The 24,426-nt window shown below is 60.1% G+C and overlaps 2 protein-coding genes across 2 annotated transcripts; both read right to left on the bottom strand.

The window, feature by feature from the left end:
* Positions 1-7,385: 7,385 nt before the first annotated feature.
* On the bottom strand, positions 7,386-9,233 carry LOC131822472 (testis-specific Y-encoded protein 3-like; the record flags this gene model as incomplete). The annotated part of the gene is made up of 3 exons (XM_059158788.1): positions 7,386-7,487; positions 7,648-7,725; positions 9,117-9,233. Coding segments are annotated over 3 exons (297 nt in total), but the record flags the coding sequence as incomplete, so codon positions are not given.
* Positions 9,234-17,252: 8,019 nt separating this feature from the next.
* LOC131822462 (testis-specific Y-encoded protein 3-like) lies at positions 17,253-19,061 on the bottom strand (the record flags this gene model as incomplete). Its single annotated transcript, XM_059158780.1, has 3 exons — positions 18,984-19,061; positions 17,515-17,592; positions 17,253-17,354 (listed from the first exon to the last, which is right to left on the bottom strand). Coding segments are annotated over exons 1-3 (258 nt in total), but the record flags the coding sequence as incomplete, so codon positions are not given.
* Positions 19,062-24,426: the final 5,365 nt, after the last annotated feature.

The following is a 24,426-nucleotide window of genomic DNA, read 5'->3' as shown; positions in this document are numbered from 1 at the left end:
GTGGTCCCGGATTCTGGGGCAGCTCCGCCTTCCCCGGACCCAGACTCCCTCTCCATGTGGCCCTGCCCCTCAACCAGGCAGCTGCGGAGGGCAGGCGATAGAGGCGGTAACCGCAGGCTCAGGTCCGCGCCCGGCGTCGGCGGTGGGCAGCAGCCGCCTGTCTGAGTGCGCGGGCCTGGGGCACGCATGCGCACAGGGACCCGGGGCGGTGGCTGACGCCACCAAGCGGCGCGCGGCGCGGCGTGCCGGGAGGAGTCACACATGCGTCCTGGGAGCGATAGAGACTCGGAGCCCCAAGAGGATGCGGGTGCTCCGGGGTCTCGCCCAGGATAGGGCCGTGGGCGTGGCCACCACCCTCCTGGGCCATTGCAGGCGCCAGAGCTAGCCAGGAAGGCCGCCCGCGACGCTCCCCAGCGGTGCCCTCCGTGCCTCCCAACCCCTAACGTTTCTACACAGACACCTCGTAGGCCTTCCCGCGGTGCCCTCGTGTCACAGTCCCGCTCGTCCCTTTCACATCCGTCCCTCTGGGACCCCTCGCCTCTCGCTAGCATTTGAAATCCAGCGGCTGAATCCAGTGTCTCCCCGCAGCCCGAAAGCCTCCCACGCTGCTTCTTAGCGGAACCCGGGGAAAGCCCTGGGGGCATCGGCTGGTGCTCCAACGGTGCCGCGTCACTGTTGTCGGGCTTTTGCCCTGGAACAATCCAGCGGTGGAGGGAGCAAGGAGCCTACCACCAAGCTGCTGCGTGCAGGGACCACCCCCCTCCACACCCCAGCACCACCCCGTTCCACCCAGCTTTCCTTCAGAGAAGGAATCTGCACACAATGTCCTGGCCCTTAATTTTTTTTTTAAGATTTTATTTATTTATCAGAGAGAGAGGGGGGGAGAGAGCACAGGCAGGCAGAGAGGCAGGCAGAGGCAGAGGGAGAAGCAGGCTCCCTGCTGAGCAAGGAGCCCGATGTGGGACTCGATCCCAGGACGCTGGGATCAAGAGGGCCAGGAAGACCCTGGCCCCAAGAGCCACAGTCCCTGGCCACCAGGGTGCACACAGAGCTTCTAAGCCGGCCCCAGCCAGATCCCCCACTGGCACTGGGAGGCATGCTAACGGGCCAGACTTTAAGTCCGAGGACCAACTGCATCTTTCTGGGAGCCTGCCGCTTCGAAAACCCTTTCCCGCTGGACTTTCCTCTGCCCGACCTCTTTCCCTTTCCCGTCTGTGTCTCTTTTCCTCTTTGCGTTCTCTTCCGTCGCCGCCAGACCTTCATCCAAGGGCACTCGGGGTCTTCCTTGCAACTTTGCTCCGAGTGCTCCCTTTGTCTGGGTCCGTCGCTGAGTGGAGTACCAGCCGGGGAGGGCATGGCGCACCCACCAGGGGCGCATTGACAGCACATGTGTCCTTTCTCAGCACGTCCTTCGTGTCCGAACCACCCCTCATGCAGGTGCACGCCAAGGGGGAATCATGGGCCACATAGGACGCCGGCCACCGGAGGTGTGAGGAAGTCCCCGCGGGGCATGGCAAGGCTGCCAGCCTTGCCCTTGTCTCATGGGAGGGCCTCACATACCAAGGATGGGTGGGTGTGTCCTGGGTGTTTTGGAGCCGAAAGAAGCAGGAGGAGCTTCCTTGAGATGAAGGGCAGGCTGCTTGGTGGGCCCAAGTGTCTCCGTTGCCCACGTTAGCTGTCAGTGCAGAGAGGGACGCCTGCAGTGATCAAAAGGCATGGCCGCCTGTGGCGAGCAGGCAAATTATCTGAGACTGTCCCTGAAAAGGTCCCGGCGTTGGTGTGACTGGTGCAATCCAAACTGACCTAGAGGAGGGTCCTGAGGGTCCAGAGGCAGAAGTGCCCTCGAAACAGCACAGCCTTGCAGATGGGGGAGGCTGCGGTGGTGACAGAGAGAGGGGGAAGCCAGGGAGCCTGGGAGGAGAGCACCATAGCCCAGGGGGAGAAGAAGAGCTGGGGAGCGAGGGGGGCGATGGGATTGACGGGCAGAGTTCAGGACAGACACGAGTGTGCAGGTGTGGGGACGGAAACACAGCGACGGAGCGAGGAAGGCCGGAGGCACAGAGGGAGGCTTTGGTCGTACAGAGGGTGCAAGGCGTACTGGCCCGAAAGACATACCGCCTATGCAGAAGGGACCCCCCCAACACACACCCGATTGCGGAAGCCAACGGTCCGCTGAGCAGAGCTCCATCCAGTGGTGTCAAAGAGGTCAGCAATCGTGTTCCCTGAAAACACCGGTCAGACAGCCACAGAGGAAGTCACGGCGGCGGAGGAGAGGGTGGAAACAGACAGGGGCTTACACAGGAACCGGGTCTAGCAATCGTGGGCGCGAGGCGGCCCCGGTCAGTAAGGAGTCTTCACAGCCATCTAGGACATGTAGACGACGGCACAACGGGCAGCTTTTAAAAAGCTTCCCCTGCCTACGCTCCGTGCGAGAGACTGACCTTTTCGTCCCGTAGCCACAGAGCATTTGAAAGTGGGACGAGTGAGAGTGATGAGTGACCTGAAGACCTAGGCGTGGCCCCGGAGATCCCTCCCCCTCGCTGGCCGGCTGTAAGAGCGGGGCTGTTCCTCTGTTCCCAAGGATGCGTCAACACATGGCTTACGGCGCAGGCAGCCAAGGACTCCTCGAAGACTACTGAGACAGCCCCGGCCTCATCTCACTCCACGTTGAAGAACACGGGGCCCAGGGCCCAGGCAGATTGTCTCCGCGATAGAAATTCATACAAATCCAAGTCGGGCCAAGGGCCCCGCATCTGTGGCAAAGCAGAGACTCACCAGGGCCAAAGGTCATTATGCAGCCCCAGCTACGCTGATATGGGCCAGGCAGGGATGCGACATCAGAGACGTGACGGCACAGGCATGGCGTCCACTCCCTCCACAGCATTGTTTCTGTGCCGGAGAGGATGACCACGTCAGCAAGAGGCAGGCCCCTTGCCAGACTGGTAGCGAGCACGGGCACTGGGGTCCAAGGGAAAATGAACTACAGGCCCAGCCCTGCTGTGTGCAGTGGATGTGCTTGAGGACATCCCCAGGGAGCCCTCTGGAGGACTGGCATCGCCATCCCCCAAACCCAGACACTGGCCATGTTTGGCGCTGGCTCATCCTTCCCTAGCCTTGCACTCTGTCTTTACCCCAGGGAAGACATGAGACCTGATAGCTGGCCTTTTGTTCATTAACTCCCGCTGCCCAGCACCACCATCGGCACGGGAAGGACCTCCCCCCGCTGGGATGCCGTCCCAGAGCTTATGTGTCCTAGACCTCTGGGCAAGCATGAGGGCCCATCCCTTCCTCGCAATGGGGATTCCAAGGCAGCATCGTAATCACCAACCTTACACCAGGAGCTCAGGCACACCACCTGCTCCTTTCTGAGAAGGAGCTCATTCGTGAGCCTCCACACAGGAACATACAGGAACACGGGTGACATCGGTCTTCTACATTTCAGTGGTTTTCCTCGGGGGCCTCAGTCGACCTTGTCTTTCACCCCGGCACCAGGCTCCGTGGGAAGTTTTCACGGCTTCTGGTCAAGGGCGATGCTTCCTCATATGCATCTCAGCAGCGTGAACCTCCCTGGGTGGGACAGATATGCAGACACACAGACACGGACACACGGGCACTCAGGCACTCAGAAGGGGGCTCTGCATTCCCACACCTGGCCCCTGAAACAAAAGAAAGGAGATGGCACATGTACACACAGACACACACACGGCTGCACACATACGCGCGCACACACACACACACACACACACACACACGGAGTGAAAATACAAACACACCCCATCGGGCTCCTTTCAAACACACAGACACACACATACACACGTGCTCACGCAAAAACACCGAACACACTAAATACACACATGTATCTCTGCAACTCTGGCACGTACACCAGACATGCATGCAGGCACAGAGGTGCTCGTAAGCACACACACACACACACACACACACACACCATAGAGCTCTCACAGAACGTCTCTGGCACAGGCATAGACATTTGTTCCCAACTCAAAAGGACGTTCCCAGGTGTGACCTGGGACACTCGTAGTCACACACACACAAGAGACCACATCCAAAGCCTCTGGCAGACAGGCATACACAACTGACCCCAGCACATCGGAGCATGCACACTCACACAAACTTACCCTTGAGGAAAGGGCAGAATGTAAGCAAATCCCTTGTTCTGCATCCTCAAAGAACGCACGTGTATACAAGCCTGCACACACACACACACACACACACACACACACGCAGACAGGCGAGCGGTTTGCGAACCCACTGTACACACTACATACACACTGGTGCATATGGATCTGAGGCCTGCACACCATCCCTTGCATGGAGACACATAGGCGCTTGCAAAAACACTCGGGACACACCCAGTTGCCACAAGATCTCTGGCACAGGCATACGCATTTGGCCTCACCATAAAAATCATACACGTGTGTGCCCAAAAACACTAACATGCATTCCCCACCACCTCTATGGCCTCGAGCCCACAGGCATAATAACGTGACACATCGGCGCATGCACAAACGCTCATAGCCCTAAGGGTACAGAAGCATGTAAACAAAACCCATCATCTGTGTCGTAAAGAACACACACGTAGCCACTCTCTCAATCTCTCATACACACACACACACACACACACACTGACACAATTATACAATCACAACGAGCTCTACGCTCATACACAAAACACACACACGGAGCACACGCAGGCATGCATCCCTGCCCTCCCCCACACACAGCTATGCTTGCAAGCCCACGCACACACGACAACACATCCAAGGTCTCCGGCATAGGCGTACACAGTTGACCCTGCTCAAAAAAGAAGTCTGCCCCTGGTGCCCTGCAATCCATAAACATCCACAGAATTGGACACACAGACATTCTCACCTGTCTAAAACACATACTCCAACGCACACTCCCTGAGGATGCAGACACATGCGAGGAAAACACACGACCTCCCTGACATAGAAATGCACACTCAACCGCTCAAGCACACCCACACGTGCACGCACGCACACAAAAGCCCATGCAAACCCACACTCATTCCCAGCACACATCCTATCTCTGTCACGGACTCATGTACCCTCAGCCCAAACACTGGACACAGAACTGCGCATGGAAACATACACCCAAAACACACACCATAGCTGTCCAGCCCTTGTACAAAGGAGGCCCCAGAGAGACACAGACACACACACATGCACTACAGATTGTTTACTGAGGGGAGGCACACAATGCATACACATGGTCGAGGGCATAGGGCCATTCCCCATTGCCCCTTCACACACACACTCACACACACACACACACACACACACACACACACGTCCGTGTGCAGGCGCGGACCTGCCCTCAGCGGCTCCCTCACACATAAACACTCAGGATGTCCGCCATCCCATGGAGCACACCTGCGTTCCCTCACACATCCGTGGAACTGTCCCCTGCACTGCAGGAGGATCTGTTGCCACAGGGAGGGACCGTGAGCGACCGCCTCATCTTTGCTCCTCCCACGACCCTTGGTTTTGCGCTGGAGCTGACCAAGAAGATGCATGGCATTGCAACTCAGCAATGCAGGGCACAGTTCCAGGTTGAAGGGCAACAGAATAAGCTCTCCGAGCCATGTGAATACGGTGGTACGAGGAGACCAGGGGACCCCAGGGCCCCACTCGGTAGCACCTTACCCCTCCTGTGTGCCCCGCTCTACAGAGCAAGACTTCCCAAGAGAGCCCCGCCTCTTCCCTTCCTCTGCCAGATCCTGCTTGGAAGGGTGGGGTTCTGTCCGCAGGCCAAGAACGGCTGTGCCCTGGCCCCTTGCTCTCCATCACCCCACCCATGGAATCCAACAGGATGGGGGTTGGAGGGTCCCACCAGGCTTCTTGCCTCCTTGCCATTTCCTGTGCCCCCAATATAAAACCACACATGGACACAAGGTGCTTTGTAACTTGTTTATGGCCCTTCTCCCTGACCCTGCAGCTAGGGGCAGGATCCTCTCTAGCGCTGCCCCTGCTGCTCCTTGTCCCTTTTGCTGTCCCGTGCAGGCTGAGCACCACGGAGAAGAGCCCATGCAGGTCTCTCAACGGTGGAGGCCTCATCAGATTCTTCTTGGTGGTGCAACGCGGATGCTCTGTGATGTCCACTTCCTCACGGCTGCCATGCCTGAACACACACACACAGACACACAGACACACACGCACGCACACACAGACACATACACACACACACAGAGAAACATGAAAATACACACAAAAGTCTTAGCTATTTGTGAAAATGTATGATGCCAGGGATAGTGAACGTGATGTTGTGAGCATGCCTTGTACTCGTGGGATCCCAGTTCCTCCACAGCCAGGGCACCGTGACCCTGCTTGGGATGGCCTGGGACCATTCCCAAGGACATGTGAACGATGTGGGAGGACACGCGGTGCTCAGGCATGTGGACGGCCGTCAGGGAGTCGTGGTCCAAGAGTGGGCTGGGACAAGGAGCCCGACTCCCAAACACAGGCAGGCCATCGCCAACCGAACGAGCGGCAGGAGGACCGAGAGAGAGGCCGACAGCCATGGGAGACACTTCAGGAAAATGGGCTGGGGGAGCCTTGCTTGTCCGGATTGGCCAGGGGTTTTCCGAAGGACAGCATGGCAGGCATGAACCTGCCGGACTAGACCCATCCTCGGCCCTGTGTGTGCGCTCTGAGTTCCCGCACGCTCACTTCCCACCCTGCCCCCTGCTCCATGGGTCCAAGCTCCTCTGAGCCTCAGTTTCCCCGCCACTAAATTGACTGTCCCCTGGCACCCCTGCCCACAGGGCTCTGGACCCAGCCCTCCTGGCTCCTCACCGACAGGTCGTCCTCTCAGCTCATTCCCAGGCGCCGCCTTCCAGCCTCGGGTAGTACTGCAACGGATTGGGCCACAGGTCCTCGATGATGATCTGGTAGGGGACAAAAGGTGAGCTGAGCACGGGGCCCCCGACCCCGTTGCCCAGCAGTCGGGACTCCAGCATCTGCGCTGCTGACGAAGGCGCAGGGGCCTCACCCCGGCGATCCTGTTGGACCCTGGGCAGCTGGGGTCACACAACCAGTTGAAGAAGTTCAGGCCGCTGGGGTCTCGCCTGCGGCTGGCAGCACCACGTTCATAATCCCAGAACCACTGGACTGGAGTGCAACGAGTCTCCCGATATCCTGCGGGACGAGGAAACTTAAGGGAGGCTCTCCGAGGCCTAGGACCCACGCCAGCTCTCGCTCTCAACCGACGACCTGTCCCCCTTCCTGTGCCAAATCCCTGCACTGCCCGAGGACCCCACACTCTTCCCTTTCCACCCCCGGGCCCTCATGCCGGGAAGCCCTCCGCCAGCTCCTCTGCACCTCAAGCCCACACCTACCGCCGATGCTAAGGTGATACTCCTTAACGATCACGTCGTTCTGGAAGTAGGGGTTGCTCCCAAAGTAAAACATCAACCTGCAGCGGTACTTGGGACGACCCAGTTCCTCCACCTGCCGCAGGAAAGCAAGAGAAGGGGGAGGGGGAGGGGTCGTTGACCCTAGGTGTTCTGCGTGACTGACTGACCGCAACTCTCAGCAACTCAAACGCACCCACTCCAGCTCCACCCCCACTCCCAAGGCACCACCGCTGGCCTCAGGCTCCAGGGCTAACCTCTAAATTGGTCATGTAGCTGAGCATGTCTGTGTCCTGGTCACCTATCACAGCTGATAACTGGGGGTGATTCAGGATCTGCCTTGGGTCAAGGAGCCTCGACGTCAAGGGCGCCGGGAAGAGAACCAGGAACGCCCCGGCCCTTCCCGACTGAGAGCCAGGGACGGAAGGCGGCCTGTGCAGAAACAGCAGGCACTTCCCCGTCCCAACCTCCCCAGCGCTTGCCCTTTCGTCACCCATGCTCTGCCCTGGGGCATCGCAGGGCTTGGAGGATCAACAGGGCTGAGGCTCCCGGGGCCCAGGAGGGCAAGGTCAAGAGCCCGTCCGCTCTCCCTGCCTACGTCCTCTCTGGCCTGTGCCCGTGCTCGGCTGGGCCAGGAGGCAGTCAGTCACCACTCTGGATGTTTGGATGGTCTCGGTCCCCCTCACGGCCCCGTTTGCTTGTGTGCTCACCCGAGGCCCTGGGCCCTTGAGGGACCTTCTGTGCCCACAAGGGGGCTGCTCCGCTCGCTTGCAGCATGGCTGCACACCCAGGGTCTCGAGCAAGGGCCTGGCAGAGTCAGCCACAAAGGGAGGAAAGGGGTACGGCGGGAGGAAGGAGACAGAGAGACAGAGACACCCAAACCCTGACGACAGACGTAGACGGAGGGCTGGGAGGGTTGAGAGAGAGAGACAGAGAGAGAGCGAGCGAGCGAGCGAGCGCGGGTGGGGGACATGGAGAGGGAGAGGCAGGGAGGGAGGAAACGTGTCTGGGAACACCTGGGCCAGGGGCCTCGGCCGGCTTCAGGAGGGCCTGTGGAGACAGAGTTGGTAGCACCCGGGGCACCGTGTCCAGGGTCCCGGGGCCCGCTGAAATCAGGCAGCCTGCTGACTGACTCTCAATGAGTGCAAGCGCACCACAGAACCGGAGGTCTCCGGGAACTCGGCAACGATACACGGTTTGAAGGACACGGAATGAGGCGGGCAGCCTCTCCATCTGCCCCATTTACCCCAAATCCTTTCCTTCCAACATGTGCTCTGAGCCAAGTGGGCTGGGCTTCACTAGGGGTCCAGAGTGTTGACACGGGTTCCGGGACCGCAGAGGCGTGTGGGGGTGCTGCAGCCCCAAAGCACTGGCGCGGAGCTTCCACTCACAGAGGACTCCACAGGTCTCAGGCTCTGGCTTTCCCGCCAACGCGCACACCCGCACCCACCTCCTCCCGGACCACCCACTGCTGGACCCCGGCCCCCTAGGCAGTGCAGTAGAAGGGTAGACCCAGGGCTCAGGGCTTTGCGCTCCCTGCTGGCCCAGCAGCCTACTGCTGGCAGGTGCCCATTGCTGGAGGGGTGGGTGCCATGGTTGGGGGAGCCCGGCCCAGCTTCGCACTTCTCTAGCCCCTGGCTCAGGCTCAGGCTCTGCTCCCTGCTGCCCTGCTCCCACTGTCCTCCCCAGGGGCCAAAACCGAGCGGGCGCGATGAAGGAAGGATACGGCGCGTGCCCAGAAGCCAGGGATGCCCTGGATGATGGCCCTCCTTCGAGCCAGGTGACCACTCCGCTTCTGATTCATCCTGCGCTTGAGCCGCAGGTAGGCCCTGGTGGCTTGGACATCCACAGAGCGGAGCGCTTCCTGAACCACCTGCAGCGCGGCAAGGGCGGCCCCGGCTGTGTCGGGCCGCGGCACCGGCTCTGCCTGCGACAGCTCCTTCGGCTTCTCGACCCGCTCTGCTTGCGCCACCTCCTCGTCTTCCACCGCCACCACCTCCTCGTCTTCCGCCGCCAGCACCTCCTCGTCTTCCGCCGCCACCACCTCCTCGTCTTCCACCGCCAGCACCTCCTCCTCTTCCACCACCACCAGCTCCTCGCATTCCACATCCAGCACCTCCTCGTCTTCCACGGCCAGCACCTGCTCGTCTTCAACTGCCAGCACCTCCACGTCTTCCACCGCCCGCACCTCCTCGCATTCCAGCTCCACCTCCTCGCATTCCACCTCCACCCCCTCCTCGTCTTCCACGGCCAGCACCTCCTCGTCTTCCACTGCCACCACCTCCACCTCCCCCACGATATCCAGCACCACAAGCACCAACACCTGCCCAGCGCCGGCCTCCTCTGGGCCACGCCGGGGCCTCAGCTTCCCGAACAGCCGCTGCCACCAAACCGGCAGCCTCCAGGGCCAGAAGCGCCCCCGCGTGCCCGCAGGAGCCGGTCTCCCTGAGGGCAGCCGCCTCCTCACCGCCCCCGTGTGGGACCAAGGTGGTCCCGGATTCTGGGGCAGCTCCGCCTTCCCCGGACCCAGACTCCCTCTCCATGTGGCCCTGCCCCTCAACCAGGCAGCTGCGGAGGGCAGGCGATAGAGGCGGTAACCGCAGGCTCAGGTCCGCGCCCGGCGTCGGCGGTGGGCAGCAGCCGCCTGTCTGAGTGCGCGGGCCTGGGGCACGCATGCGCACAGGGACCCGGGGCGGTGGCTGACGCCACCAAGCGGCGCGCGGCGCGGCGTGCCGGGAGGAGTCACACATGCGTCCTGGGAGCGATAGAGACTCGGAGCCCCAAGAGGATGGGGGTGCTCCGGGGTCTCGCCCAGGATAGGGCCGTGGGCGTGGCCACCACCCTCCTGGGCCCTTGCAGGCGCCAGAGCTAGCCAGGAAGGCCGCCCGCGACGCTCCCCAGCGGTGCCCTCCGTGCCTCCCAACCCCTAACGTTTCTACACAGACACCTCGTAGGCCTTCCCGCGGTGCCCTCGTGTCACAGTCCCGCTCGTCCCTTTCACATCCGTCCCTCTGGGACCCCTCGCCTCTCGCTAGCATTTGAAATCCAGCGGCTGAATCCAGTGTCTCCCCGCAGCCCGAAAGCCTCCCACGCTGCTTCTTAGCGGAACCCGGGGAAAGCCCTGGGGGCATCGGCTGGTGCTCCAACGGTGCCGCGTCACTGTTGTCGGGCTTTTGCCCTGGAACAATCCAGCGGTGGAGGGAGCCAGGAGCCTACCACCAAGCTGCTGCGTGCAGGGACCACCCCCCTCCACACCCCAGCACCACCCCGTTCCACCCAGCTTTCCTTCAGAGAAGGAATCTGCACACAATGTCCTGGCCCTTAATTTTTTTTTTTAAGATTTTATTTATTTATCAGAGAGAGAGGGGGGGAGAGAGCACAGGCAGGCAGAGAGGCAGGCAGAGGCAGAGGGAGAAGCAGGCTCCCTGCTGAGCAAGGAGCCCGATGTGGGACTCCATCCCAGGACGCTGGGATCAAGAGGGCCAGGAGGACCCTGGCCCCAAGAGCCACAGTCCCTGGCCACCAGGGTGCACACAGAGCTTCTAAGCCGGCCCCAGCCAGATCCCCCACTGGCACTGGGAGGCATGCTAACGGGCCAGACTTTAAGTCCGAGGACCAACTGCATCTTTCTGGGAGCCTGCCGCTTCGAAAACCCTTTCCCGCTGGACTTTCCTCTGCCCGACCTCTTTCCCTTTCCCGTCTGTGTCTCTTTTCCTCTTTGCGTTCTCTTCCGTCGCCGCCAGACCTTCATCCAAGGGCACTCGGGGTCTTCCTTGCAACTTTGCTCCGAGTGCTCCCTTTGTCTGGGTCCGTCGCTGAGTGGAGTACCAGCCGGGGAGGGCATGGCGCACCCACCAGGTGCGCATTGACAGCACATGTGTCCTTTCTCAGCACGTCCTTCGTGTCCGAACCACCCCTCATGCAGGTGCACGCCAGGGGGGGATCATGGGCCACATAGGACGCCGGCCACCGGAGGTGTGAGGAAGTCCCCGCGGGGCATGGCAAGGCTGCCAGCCTTGCCCTTGTCTCATGGGAGGGCCTCACATACCAAGGATGGGTGGGTGTGTCCTGGGTGTTTTGGAGCCGAAAGAAGCAGGAGGAGCTTCCTTGAGATGAAGGGCAGGCTGCTTGGTGGGCCCAAGTGTCTCCGTTGCCCACGTTAGCTCTCAGTGCAGAGAGGGACGCCTGCAGTGAGCAAAAGGCATGGCCGCCTGTGGCGAGCAGGCAAATTATCTGAGACTGTCCCTGAAAAGGTCCCGGCGTTGGTGTGACTGGTGCAATCCAAACTGACCTAGAGGAGGGTCCTGAGGGTCCAGAGGCAGAAGTGCCCTCGAAACAGCACAGCCTTGCAGATGGGGGAGGCTGCGGTGGTGACAGAGAGAGGGGGAAGCCAGGGAGCCTGGGAGGAGAGCACCATAGCCCAGGGGGAGAAGAAGAGCTGGGGAGCGAGGGGGGCGATGGGATTGACGGACAGAGTTCAGGACAGACACGAGTGTGCAGGTGTGGGGATGGAAACACAGCGACGGAGCGAGGAAGGCCGGAGGCACAGAGGGAGGCTTTGGTCGTACAGAGGGTGCAAGGCGTACTGGCCCGAAAGACATACCGCCTATGCAGAAGGGACCCCCCCAACACACACCCGATTGCGGAAGCCAACGGTCCGCTGAGCAGAGCTCCATCCAGTGGTGTCAAAGAGGTCAGCAATCGTGTTCCCTGAAAACACCGGTCAGACAGCCACAGAGGAAGTCACGGCGGCGGAGGAGAGGGTGGAAACAGACAGGGGCTTACACAGGAACCGGGTCTAGCAATCGTGGGCGCGAGGCGGCCCCGGTCAGTAAGGAGTCTTCACAGCCATCTAGGACATGTAGACGACGGCACAACGGGCAGCTTTTAAAAAGCTTCCCCTGGCTACGCTCCGTGCGAGAGACTGACCTTTTCGTCCCGTAGCCACAGAGCATTTGAAAGTGGGACGAGTGAGAGTGATGAGTGACCTGAAGACCTAGGCGTGGCCCCGGAGATCCCTCCCCCTCGCTGGCCGGCTGTAAGAGCGGGGCTGTTCCTCTGTTCCCAAGGATGCGTCAACACATGGCTTACGGCGCAGGCAGCCAAGGACTCCTCGAAGACTACTGAGACAGCCCCGGCCTCATCTCACTCCACGTTGAAGAACACGGGGCCCAGGGCCCAGGCAGATTGTCTCCGCGATAGAAATTCATACAAATCCAAGTCGGGCCAACGGCCCCGCATCTGTGGCAAAGCAGAGACTCACCAGGGCCAAAGGTCATTATGCAGCCCCAGCTACGCTGATATGGGCCAGGCAGGGATGCGACATCAGAGACGTGACGGCACAGGCCTGGCCTCCACTCCCTCCACAGCATTGTTTCTGTGCCGGAGAGGATGACCATGTCAGCAAGAGGCAGGCCCCTTGCCAGACTGGTAGAGAGCACGGGCACTGGGGTCCAAGGGACAATGAACTACAGGCCCAGCCCTGCTGTGTGCAGTGGATGTGCTTGAGGACATCCCCAGGGAGCCCTCTGGAGGACTGGCATCGCCATCCCCCAAACCCAGACACTGACCATGTTTGGCGCTGGCTCATCCTTTCCTAGCCTTGCACTCTGTCTTTACCCCAGGGAAGACATGAGACCTGATAGCTGGCCTTTGTTCATCAACTCCCGCTGCCCAGCACCACCATCGGCACGGGAAGGACCTCCCCCCGCTGGGATGCCGTCCCAGAGCTTATGTGTCCTAGACCTCTGGGCAAGCATGAGGGCCCATCCCTTCCTCGGAATGGGGATTCCAAGGCAGCATCGTAAGCACCAACCTTACACCAGGAGCTCAGGCACACCACCTGCTCCTTTCTGAGAAGGAGCTCATTCGTGAGCCTCCACACAGGAACATACAGGAACACGGGTGACATCGGTCTTCTACATTTCAGTGGTTTTCCTCGGGGGCCTCAGTCGACCTTGTCTTTCACCCCGGCACCAGGCTCCGTGGGAAGTTTTCACGGCTTCTGGTCAAGGGCGATGCTTCCTCATATGCATCTCAGCAGCGTGAACCTCCCTGGGTGGGACAGATATGCAGACACACACACACGGACACACGGGCACTCAGGCACTCAGAAGGGGGCTCTGCATTCCCACACCTGGCCCCTGAAACAAAAGAAAGCAGATGGCACATGTACACACAGACACACACACGGCTGCACACATACGCGCGCGCACACACACACACACACACACACACACACGGAGTGAAAATACAAACACACCCCATCGGGCTCCTTTCAAATACACAGACACACACATACACACGTGCTCACGCAAAAACACCGAACACACTAAATACACACATGTATCTCTGCAACTCTGGCATGTACACCAGACATGCATGCAGGCACAGAGGTGCTCGTAAGCACACACACACACACACACACACACACACCATAGAGCTCTCACAGAACGTCTCTGGCACAGGCATAGACATTTGTTCCCAACTCAAAAGGACGTTCCCAGGTGTGACCTGGGACACTCGTAGTCACACACACACAAGAGACCACATCCAAAGCCTCTGGCAGACAGGCATACACAACTGACCCCAGCACATCGGAGCATGCACACTCACACAAACTTACCCTTGAGGAAAGGGCAGAATGTAAGCAAATCCCTTGTTCTGCATCCTCAAAGAACGCACGTGTATACAAGCCTGCACACACACACACACACACACACACACACACACGCAGACAGGCGAGCGGTTTGCGAACCCACTGTACACACTACATACACACTCGTGCATATGGATCTGAGGCCTGCACACCATCCCTTGCATGGAGACACATAGGCGCTTGCAAAAACACTCGGGACACACCCAGTTGCCACAAGGTCTCTGGCACAGGCATACGCATTTGGCCTCACCATAAAAATCATACACGTGTGTGCCCAAAAACACTAACATGCATTCCCCACCACCTCTATGGCCTCGAGCCCACAGGCATAATAACGTGACACATCGGCGCATGCACAAACGCTCATAGCCCTAAGGGTACAGAAGCATGTAAACAAAACCCATCATCTGTGTCATAAAGAACACACACGTAGCCACTCTCTCAATCTCTCATACACACACACACACACACACACACACACTGACACAATTATACAATCACAACGAGCTCTACGCTCATACACAAAACACACACACGGAGCACACGCAGGCATGCATCCCTGCCCTCCCCCACACACAGCTATGCTTGCAAGCACACGCACACACGACAACACATCCAAGGTCTCCGGCATAGGCGTACACAGTTGACCCTGCTCAAAAAAGAAGTCTGCCCCTGGTGCCCTGCAATCCATAAACATCCACAGAAGTGGACACACAGACATTCTCACCTGTCTAAAACACATACTCCAACGCACACTCCCTGAGGATGCAGACACATGCGAGGAAAACACACGACCTCCCTGACATAGAAATGCACACTCAACCGCTCAAGCACACCCACACGTGCACGCACGCACACAAAAGCCCATGCAAACCCACACTCATTCCCAGCACACATCCTATCTCTGTCACGGACTCATGTACCCTCAGCCCAAACACTGGACACAGAACTGCGCATGGAAACATACACCCAAAACACACAGCATAGCTGTCCAGCCCTTGTACAAAGGAGGCCCCAGAGAGACACAGACACACACACATGCACTACAGATTGTTTACTGAGGGGAGGCACACAATGCATACACATGGTCGAGGGCATAGGGCCATTCCCCATTGCCCCTTCACACACACACTCACACACACACACACACACACACACACACACACACACGTCCGTGTGCAGGCGCGGACCTGCCCTCAGCGGCTCCCTCACACATAAACACTCAGGATGTCCGCCATCCCATGGAGCACACCTGCGTTCCCTCACACATCCGTGGAACTGTCCCCTGCACTGCAGGAGGATCTGTTGCCACAGGGAGGGACCGTGAGCGACCGCCTCATCTTTGCTCCTCCCACGACACTTGGTTTTGCGCTGGTGCTGACCAAGAAGATGCATGGCATTGCAACTCAGCAATGCAGGGCACAGTTCCAGGTTGAAGGGCAACAGAAAAAGCTCTCCGAGCCATGTGAATACGGTGGTACGAGGAGCCCAGGGGACCCCAGGGCCCCACTCGGGAGCACCTTACCCCTCCTGTGTGCCCCGCTCTACAGAACAAGACTTCCCAAGAGAGCCCCGCCTCTTCCCTTCCTCTGCCAGATCCTGCTTGGAAGGGTGGGGTTCTGTCCGCAGGCCAAGAACGGCTGTGCCCTGGCCCCTTGCTCTCCATCACCCCACCCATGGAATCCAACAGGATGGGGGTTGGAGGGTCCCACCAGGCTTCTTGCCTCCTTGCCATTTCCTGTGCCCCCAATATAAAACCACACATGGACACAAGGTGCTTTGTAACTTGTTTATGGCCCTTCTCCCTGACCCTGCAGCTAGGGGCAGGATCCTCTCTAGCGCTGCCCCTGCTGCTCCTTGTCCCTTTTGCTGTCCCGTGCAGGCTGAGCACCACGGAGAAGAGCCCATGCAGGTCTCTCAACGGTGGAGGCCTCATCAGATTCTTCTTGGTGGTGCAACGCGGATGCTCTGTGATGTCCACATCCACACGGCTGCCATGCCTTGACACACACACACAGACACACAGACACACACACACACACACAGAGAAACATGAAAATACACACAAAAGTCTTAGCTATTTGTGAAAATGTATGATGCCAGGGATAGTGAACGTGATGTTGTGAGCATGCCTTGTACTCGTGGGATCCCAGTTCCTCCACAGCCAGGGCACCGTGACCCTGCTTGGGATGGCCTGGGACCATTCCCAAGGACATGTGAACGATGTGGGAGGACACGCGGTGCTCAGGCATGTGGACGGCCGTCAGGGAGTCGTGGTCCAAGAGTGGGCTGGGACAAGGAGCCCGACTCCCAAAGACAGGCAGGCCATCGCCAACCGAACGAGCGGCAGGAGGACCGAGAGAGAGGCCGACAGCCATGGGAGACACTTCAGGAAAATGGGCTGGGGGAGCCTTGCTTGTCCGGATTGGCCAGGGGTTTTCCGAAGGACAGCATGGCAGGCATGAACCTGCCGGACTAGACCCATCCTCGGCCCTGTGTGTGCGCTCTGAGTTCCCGCAGGCTCACTTCCCACCCTGCCCCCTGCTCCATGGGTCCAAGCTCCTCTGAGCCTCAGTTTCCCCGCCACTAAATTGACTGTCCCCTGGCACCCCTGCCCACAGGGCTCTGGACCCAGCCCTCCTGGCTCCTCACCGACAGGTCGTCCTCTCAGCTCATTCCCAGGCGCCGCCTTCCAGCCTCGGGTAGTACTGCAACGGATTGGGCCACAGGTCCTCGATGATGATCTGGTAGGGGACAAAAGGTGAGCTGAGCACGGGGCCCCCGACCCCGTTGCCCAGCAGTCGGGACTCCAGCATCTGCGCTGCTGACGAAGGCGCAGGGGCCTCACCCCGGCGATCCTGTTGGACCCTGGGCAGCTGGGGTCACACAACCAGTTGAAGAAGTTCAGGCCGCTGGGGTCTCGCCTGCGGCTGGCAGCACCACGTTCATAATCCCAGAACCACTGGACTGGAGTGCAACGAGTCTCCCGATATCCTGCGGGACGAGGAAACTTAAGGGAGGCTCTCCGAGGCCTAGGACCCACGCCAGCTCTCGCTCTCAACCGACGACCTGTCCCCCTTCCTGTGCCAAATCCCTGCACTGCCCGAGGACCCCACACTCTTCCCTTTCCACCCCCGGGCCCTCATGCCGGGAAGCCCTCCGCCAGCTCCTCTGCACCTCAAGCCCACACCTACCGCCGATGCTAAGGTGATACTCCTTAACGATCACGTCGTTCTGGAAGTAGGGGTTGCTCCCAAAGTAAAACATCAACCTGCAGCGGTACTTGGGACGACCCAGTTCCTCCACCTGCCGCAGGAAAGCAAGAGAAGGGGGAGGGGGAGGGGTCGTTGACCCTAGGTGTTCTGCGTGACTGACTGACCGCAACTCTCAGCAACTCAAACGCACCCACTCCAGCTCCACCCCCACTCCCAAGGCACCACCGCTGGCCTCAGGCTCCAGGGCTAACCTCTAAATTGGTCATGTAGCTGAGCATGTCTGTGTCCTGGTCACCTATCACAGCTGATAACTGGGGGTGATTCAGGATCTGCCTTGGGTCAAGGAGCCTCGACGTCAAGGGCGCCGGGAAGAGAACCAGGAACGCCCCGGCCCTTCCCGACTGAGAGCCAGGGACGGAAGGCGGCCTGTGCAGAAACAGCAGGCACTTCCCCGTCCCAACCTCCCCAGCGCTTGCCCTTTCGTCACCCATGCTCTGCCCTGGGGCATCGCAGGGCTTGGAGGATCAACAGGGCTGAGGCTCCCGGGGCCCAGGAGGGCAAGGTCAAGAGCCCGTCCGCTCTCCCTGCCTACGTCCTCTCTGGCCTGTGCCCGTGCTCGGCTGGGCCAGGAGGCAGTCAGTCACCACTCTGGATGTTTGGATGGTCTCGGTCCCCCTCACGGCCCCGTTTGCTTGTGTGCTCACCCGAGGCCCTGGGCCCTTGAGGGACCTTCTGTGCCCACAAGGGGGCTGCTCCGCTCGCTTGCAGCATGGCTGCACACCCAGGGTCTCGAGCAAGGGCCTGGCAGAGTCAGCCACAAAGGGAGGAAAGGGGTACGGCGGGAGGAAGGAGACAGAGAGACAGAGACACCCAAACCCTGACGACAGACGTAGACGGAGGGCTGGGAGGGTTGAGAGAGAGAGACAGAGAGAGAGCGAGCCAGCGAGCGAGCGCGGGTGGGGGACATGGAGAGGGAGAGGCAGGGAGGGAGGAAACGTGTCTGGGAACACCTGGGCCAGGGGCCTCGGCCGGCTTCAGGAGGGCCTGTGGAGACAGAGTTGGTAGCACCCGGGGCACCGTGTCCAGGGTCCCGGGGCCCGCTGAAATCAGGCAGCCTGCTGACTGACTCTCAATGAGTGCAAGCGCACCACAGAACCGGAGGTCTCCGGGAACTCGGCAACGATACACGGTTTGAAGGACACGGAACGAGGCGGGCAGCCTCTCCATCTGCCCCATTTACCCCAAATCCTTTCCTTCCAACATGTGCTCTGAGCCAAGTGGGCTGGGCTTCACTAGGGGTCCAGAGTGTTGACACGGGTTCCGGGACCGCAGAGGCGTGTGGGGGTGCTGCAGCCCCAAAGCACTGGCGCGGAGCTTCCACTCACAGAGGACTCCACAGGTCTCAGGCTCTGGCTTTCCCGCCAACGCGCACACCCGCACCCACCTCCTCCCGGACCACCCACTGCTGGACCCCGGCCCCCTAGGCAGTGCAGTAGAAGGGTAGACCCAGGGCTCAGGGCTTTGCGCTCCCTGCTGGCCCAGCAGCCTACTGCTGGCAGGTGCCCATTGCTGGAGGGGTGGGTGCCATGGTTGGGGGAGCCCGGCCCAGCTTCGCACTTCTCTAGCCCCTGGCTCAGGCTCAGGCTCTGCTCCCTGCTGCCCTGCTCCCACTGTCCTCCCCAGGGGCCAAAACTGAGCGGGCGCGATGAAGGAAGGATACGGCGCGTGCCCAGAAGCCAGGGATGCCCTGGATGATGGCCCTCCTTCGAGCCAGGTGACCACTCCGCTTCTGATTCATCCTGCGCTTGAGCCGCAGGTAGGCCCTGGTGGCTTGGACATCCACAGAGCGGAGCGCTTCCTGAACCACCTGCAGCGCGGCAAGGGCGGCCCCGGCTGTGTCGGGCCGCGGCACCGGCTCTGCCTGCGACAGCTCCTTCGGCTTCTCGACCCGCTCTGCTTGCGCCACCTCCTCGTCTTCCACCGCCACCACCTCCTCGTCTTCCGCCGCCAGCACCTCCTCGTCTTCCGCCGCCACCACCTCCTCGTTTCCACGGCCAGCACCTCCTCGTCTTCCACCACCACCAGCTCCTCGCATTCCACATCCAGCACCTCCTCGTCTTCCACGGCCAGCACCTGCTCGTCTTCAACTGCCAGCACCTCCACGTCTTCCACCGCCCGCACCTCCTCGCATTCCAGCTCCACCTCCTCGCATTCCACCTCCACCCCCTCCTCGTCTTCCAAGGCCAGCACCTCCTCGTCTTCCACTGCCACCACCTCCACCTCCCCCACGATATCCAGCACCACAAGCACCAACACCTGCCCAGCGCCGGCCTCCTCTGGGCCACGCGGGGCCTCAGCTTCCCGCACAGCCGCTGCCACCAAACCGGCAGCCTCAAGGGCCAGAAGCGCCCCCGCGTGCCCGCAGGAGCCGGTCTCCCTGAGGGCAGCCGCCTCCTCACCGCCCCCGTGTGGGACCAAGGTGGTCCCGGATTCTGGGGCAGCTCCGCCTTCCCCGGACCCAGACTCCCTCTCCATGTGGCCCTGCCCCTCAACCAGGCAGCTGCGGAGGGCAGGCGATAGAGGCGGGAACCGCAGGCTCAGGTCCGCGCCCGGCGTCGGCGGTGGGCAGCAGCCGCCTGTCTGAGTGCGCGGGCCTGGGCACGCATGCGCACAGGGACCGGGGGCGGTGGCTGACGCCACCAAGCGGCGAGCGGCGCGGCGTGCCGGGAGGAGTCACACATGCGTCCTGGGAGCGATAGAGACTCGGATCCCAAGAGGATGGGGGTGCTCCGGGGTCTCGCCCAGGATAGGGCCGTGGGCGTGGCCACCACCCTCCTGGGCCCTTGCAGGCGCCAGAGCTAGCCAGGAAGGCCGCCCGCGACGCTCCCCAGCGGTGCCCTCCGTGCCTCCCAACCCCTAACGTTTCTACACAGACACCTCGTAGGCCTTCCCGCGGTGCCCTCGTGTCACAGTCCCGCTCGTCCCTTTCACATCCGTCCCTCTGGGACCCCTCGCCTCTCGCTAGCATTTGAAATCCAGTGGCTGAATCCAGTGTCTCCCCGCAGCCCGAAAGCCTCCCACGCTGCTTCTTAGCGGAACCCGGGGAAAGCCCTGGGGGCATCGGCTGGTGCTCCAACGGTGCCGCGTCACTGTTGTCGGGCTTTTGCCCTGGAACAATCCAGCGGTGGAGGGAGCCAGGAGCCTACCACCAAGCTGCTGCGTGCAGGGACCACCCCCCTCCACACCCCAGCACCACCCCGTTCCACCCAGCTTTCCTTCAGAGAAGGAATCTGCACACAATGTCCTGGCCCTTAATTTTTTTTTTAAGATTTTATTTATTTATCAGAGAGAGAGGGGGGGAGAGAGCACAGGCAGGCAGAGAGGCAGGCAGAGGCAGAGGGAGAAGCAGGCTCCCTGCTGAGCAAGGAGCCCGATGTGGGACTCGATCCCAGGACGCTGGGATCAAGAGGGCCAGGAGGACCCTGGCCCCAAGAGCCACAGTCCCTGGCCACCAGGGTGCACACAGAGCTTCTAAGCCGGCCCCAGCCAGATCCCCCACTGGCACTGGGAGGCATGCTAACGGGCCAGACTTTAAGTCCGAGGACCAACTGCATCTTTCTGGGAGCCTGCCGCTTCGAAAACCCTTTCCCGCTGGACTTTCCTCTGCCCGACCTCTTTCCCTTTCCCGTCTGTGTCTCTTTTCCTCTTTGCGTTCTCATCCGTCGCCGCCAGACCTTCATCCAAGGGCACTCGGGGTCTTCCTTGCAACTTTGCTCCGAGTGCTCCCTTTGTCTGGGTCCATCGCTGAGTGGAGTACCAGCCGGGGAGGGCATGGCGCACCCACCAGGTGCGCATTGACAGCACATGTGTCCTTTCTCAGCACGTCCTTCGTGTCCGAACCACCCCTCATGCAGGTGCACGCCAGGGGGGGATCATGGGCCACATAGGACGCCGGCCACCGGAGGTGTGAGGAAGTCCCCGCGGGGCATGGCAAGGCTGCCAGCCTTGCCCTTGCCTCATGGGAGGGCCTCACATACCAAGGATGGGTGGGTGTGTCCTGGGGGTTTTGGAGCCGAAAGAAGCAGGAGGAGCTTCCTTGAGATGAAGGGCAGGCTGCATGGTGGGCCCAAGTGTCTCCGTTGCCCACGTTAGCTCTCAGTGCAGAGAGGGACGCCTGCAGTGAGAAAAAGGCATGGCCGCCTGTGGCGAGCAGGCAAATTATCTGAGACTGTCCCTGAAAAGGTCCCGGCGTTGGTGTGACTGGTGCAATCCAAACTGACCTAGAGGAGGGTCCTGAGGGTCCAGAGGCAGAAGTGCCCTCGAAACAGCACAGCCTTGCAGATGGGGGAGGCTGCGGTGGTGACAGAGAGAGGGGGAAGCCAGGGAGCCTGGGAGGAGAGCACCATAGCCCAGGGGGAGAAGAAGAGCTGGGGAGCGAGGGGGGCGATGGGATTGACGGGCAGAGTTCAGGACAGACACGAGTGTGCAGGTGTGGGGATGGAAACACAGCGACGGAGCGAGGAAGGCCGGAGGCACAGAGGGAGGCTTTGGTCGTACAGAGGGTGCAAGGCGTACTGGCCCGAAAGTCATACCGCCTATGCAGAAGGGACCCCCCCAACACACACCCGATTGCGGAAGCCAACGGTCCGCTGAGCAGAGCTCCATCCAGTGGTGTCAAAGAGGTCAGCAATCGTGTTCCCTGAAAACACCGGTCAGACAGCCACAGAGGAAGTCACGGCGGCGGAGGAGAGGGTGGAAACAGACAGGGGCTTACACAGGAACCGGGTCTAGCAATCGTGGGCGCGAGGCGGCCCCGGTCAATAAGGAGTCTTCACAGCCATCTAGGACATGTAGACGACAGCACAACGGGCAGCTTTTAAAAAGCTTCCCCTGCCTACGCTCCGTGCGAGAGACTGACCTTTTCGTCCCGTAGCCACAGAGCATTTGAAAGTGGGACGAGTGAGAGTGATGAGTGACCTGAAGACCTAGGCGTGGCCCCGGAGATCCCTCCCCCTCGCTGGCCGGCTGTAAGAGCGGGGCTGTTCCTCTGTTCCCAAGGATGCGTCAACACATGGCTTACGGCGCAGGCAGCCAAGGACTCCTCGAAGACTACTGAGACAGCCCCGGCCTCATCTCACTCCACGTTGAAGAACACGGGGCCCAGGGCCCAGGCAGATTGTCTCCGCGATAGAAATTCATACAAATCCAAGTCGGGCCAACGGCCCCGCATCTGTGGCAAAGCAGAGACTCACCAGGGCCAAAGGTCATTATGCAGCCCCAGCTACGCTGATATGGGCCAGGCAGGGATGCGACAGAAGAGACGTGACGGCACAGGCCTGGCCTCCACTCCCTCCACAGCATTGTTTCTGTGCCGGAGAGGATGACCACGTCAGCAAGAGGCAGGCCCCTTGCCAGACTGGTAGCGAGCACGGGCACTGGGGTCCAAGGGACAATGAACTACAGGCCCAGCCCTGCTGTGTGCAGTGGATGTGCTTGAGGACATCCCCAGGGAGCCCTCTGGAGGACTGGCATCGCCATCCCCCAAACCCAGACACTGGCCATGTTTGGCGCTGGCTCATCCTTCCCTAGCCTTGCACTCTGTCTTTACCCCAGGGAAGACATGAGACCTGATAGCTGGCCTTTTGTTCATCAACTCCCGCTGCCCAGCACCACCATCGGCACGGGAAGGACCTCCCCCCGCTGGGATGCCGTCCCAGAGCTTATGTGTCCTAGACCTCTGGGCAAGCATGAGGGCCCATCCCTTCCTCGCAATGGGGATTCCAAGGCAGCATCGTAATCACCAACCTTACACCAGGAGCTCAGGCACACCACCTGCTCCTTTCTGAGAAGGAGCTCATTCGTGAGCCTCCACACAGGAACATACAGGAACACGGGTGACATCGGTCTTCTACATTTCAGTGGTTTTCCTCGGGGGCCTCAGTCGACCTTGTCTTTCACCCCGGCACCAGGCTCCGTGGGAAGTTTTCACGGCTTCTGGTCAAGGGCGATGCTTCCTCATATGCATCTCAGCAGCGTGAACCTCCCTGGGTGGGACAGATATGCAGACACACACACACGGACACACGGGCACTCAGGCACTCAGAAGGGGGCTCTGCATTCCCACACCTGGCCCCTGAAACAAAAGAAAGGAGATGGCACATGTACACACAGACACACACACGGCTGCACACATACGCGCGCACACACACACACACACACACACACGGAGTGAAAATACAAACACACCCCATCGGGCTCCTTTCAAACACACAGACACACACATACACACGTGCTCACGCAAAAACACCGAACACACTAAATACACACATGTATCTCTGCAACTCTGGCACGTACACCAGACATGCATGCAGGCACAGAGGTGCTCGTAAGCACACACACACACACACACACACACACCATAGAGCTCTCACAGAACGTCTCTGGCACAGGCATAGACATTTGTTCCCAACTCAAAAGGACGTTCCCAGGTGTGACCTGGGACACTCGTAGTCACACACACACAAGAGACCACATCCAAAGCCTCTGGCAGACAGGCATACACAACTGACCCCAGCACATCGGAGCATGCACACTCACACAAACTTACCCTTGAGGAAAGGGCAGAATGTAAGCAAATCCCTTGTTCTGCATCCTCAAAGAACGCACGTGTATACAAGCCTGCACACACACACACACACACACACACACGCAGACAGGCGAGCGGTTTGCGAACCCACTGTACACACTACATACACACTCGTGCATATGGATCTGAGGCCTGCACACCATCCCTTGCATGGAGACACATAGGCGCTTGCAAAAACACTCGGGACACACCCAGTTGCCACAAGGTCTCTGGCACAGGCATACGCATTTGGCCTCACCATAAAAATCATACACGTGTGTGCCCAAAAACACTAACATGCATTCCCCACCACCTCTATGGCCTCGAGCCCACAGGCATAATAACGTGACACATCGGCGCATGCACAAACGCTCATAGCCCTAAGGGTACAGAAGCATGTAAACAAAACCCATCATCTGTGTCGTAAAGAACACACACGTAGCCACTCTCTCAATCTCTCATACACACACACACACACACACACACACTGACACAATTATACAATCACAACGAGCTCTACGCTCATACACAAAACACA

This window comes from Mustela lutreola, chromosome Y, assembly GCF_030435805.1.
Source record: "Mustela lutreola isolate mMusLut2 chromosome Y, mMusLut2.pri, whole genome shotgun sequence".
Lineage (NCBI taxonomy): Eukaryota > Metazoa > Chordata > Mammalia > Carnivora > Mustelidae > Mustela > Mustela lutreola.
This window is presented reverse-complemented; position numbering and strand designations above follow the sequence as displayed.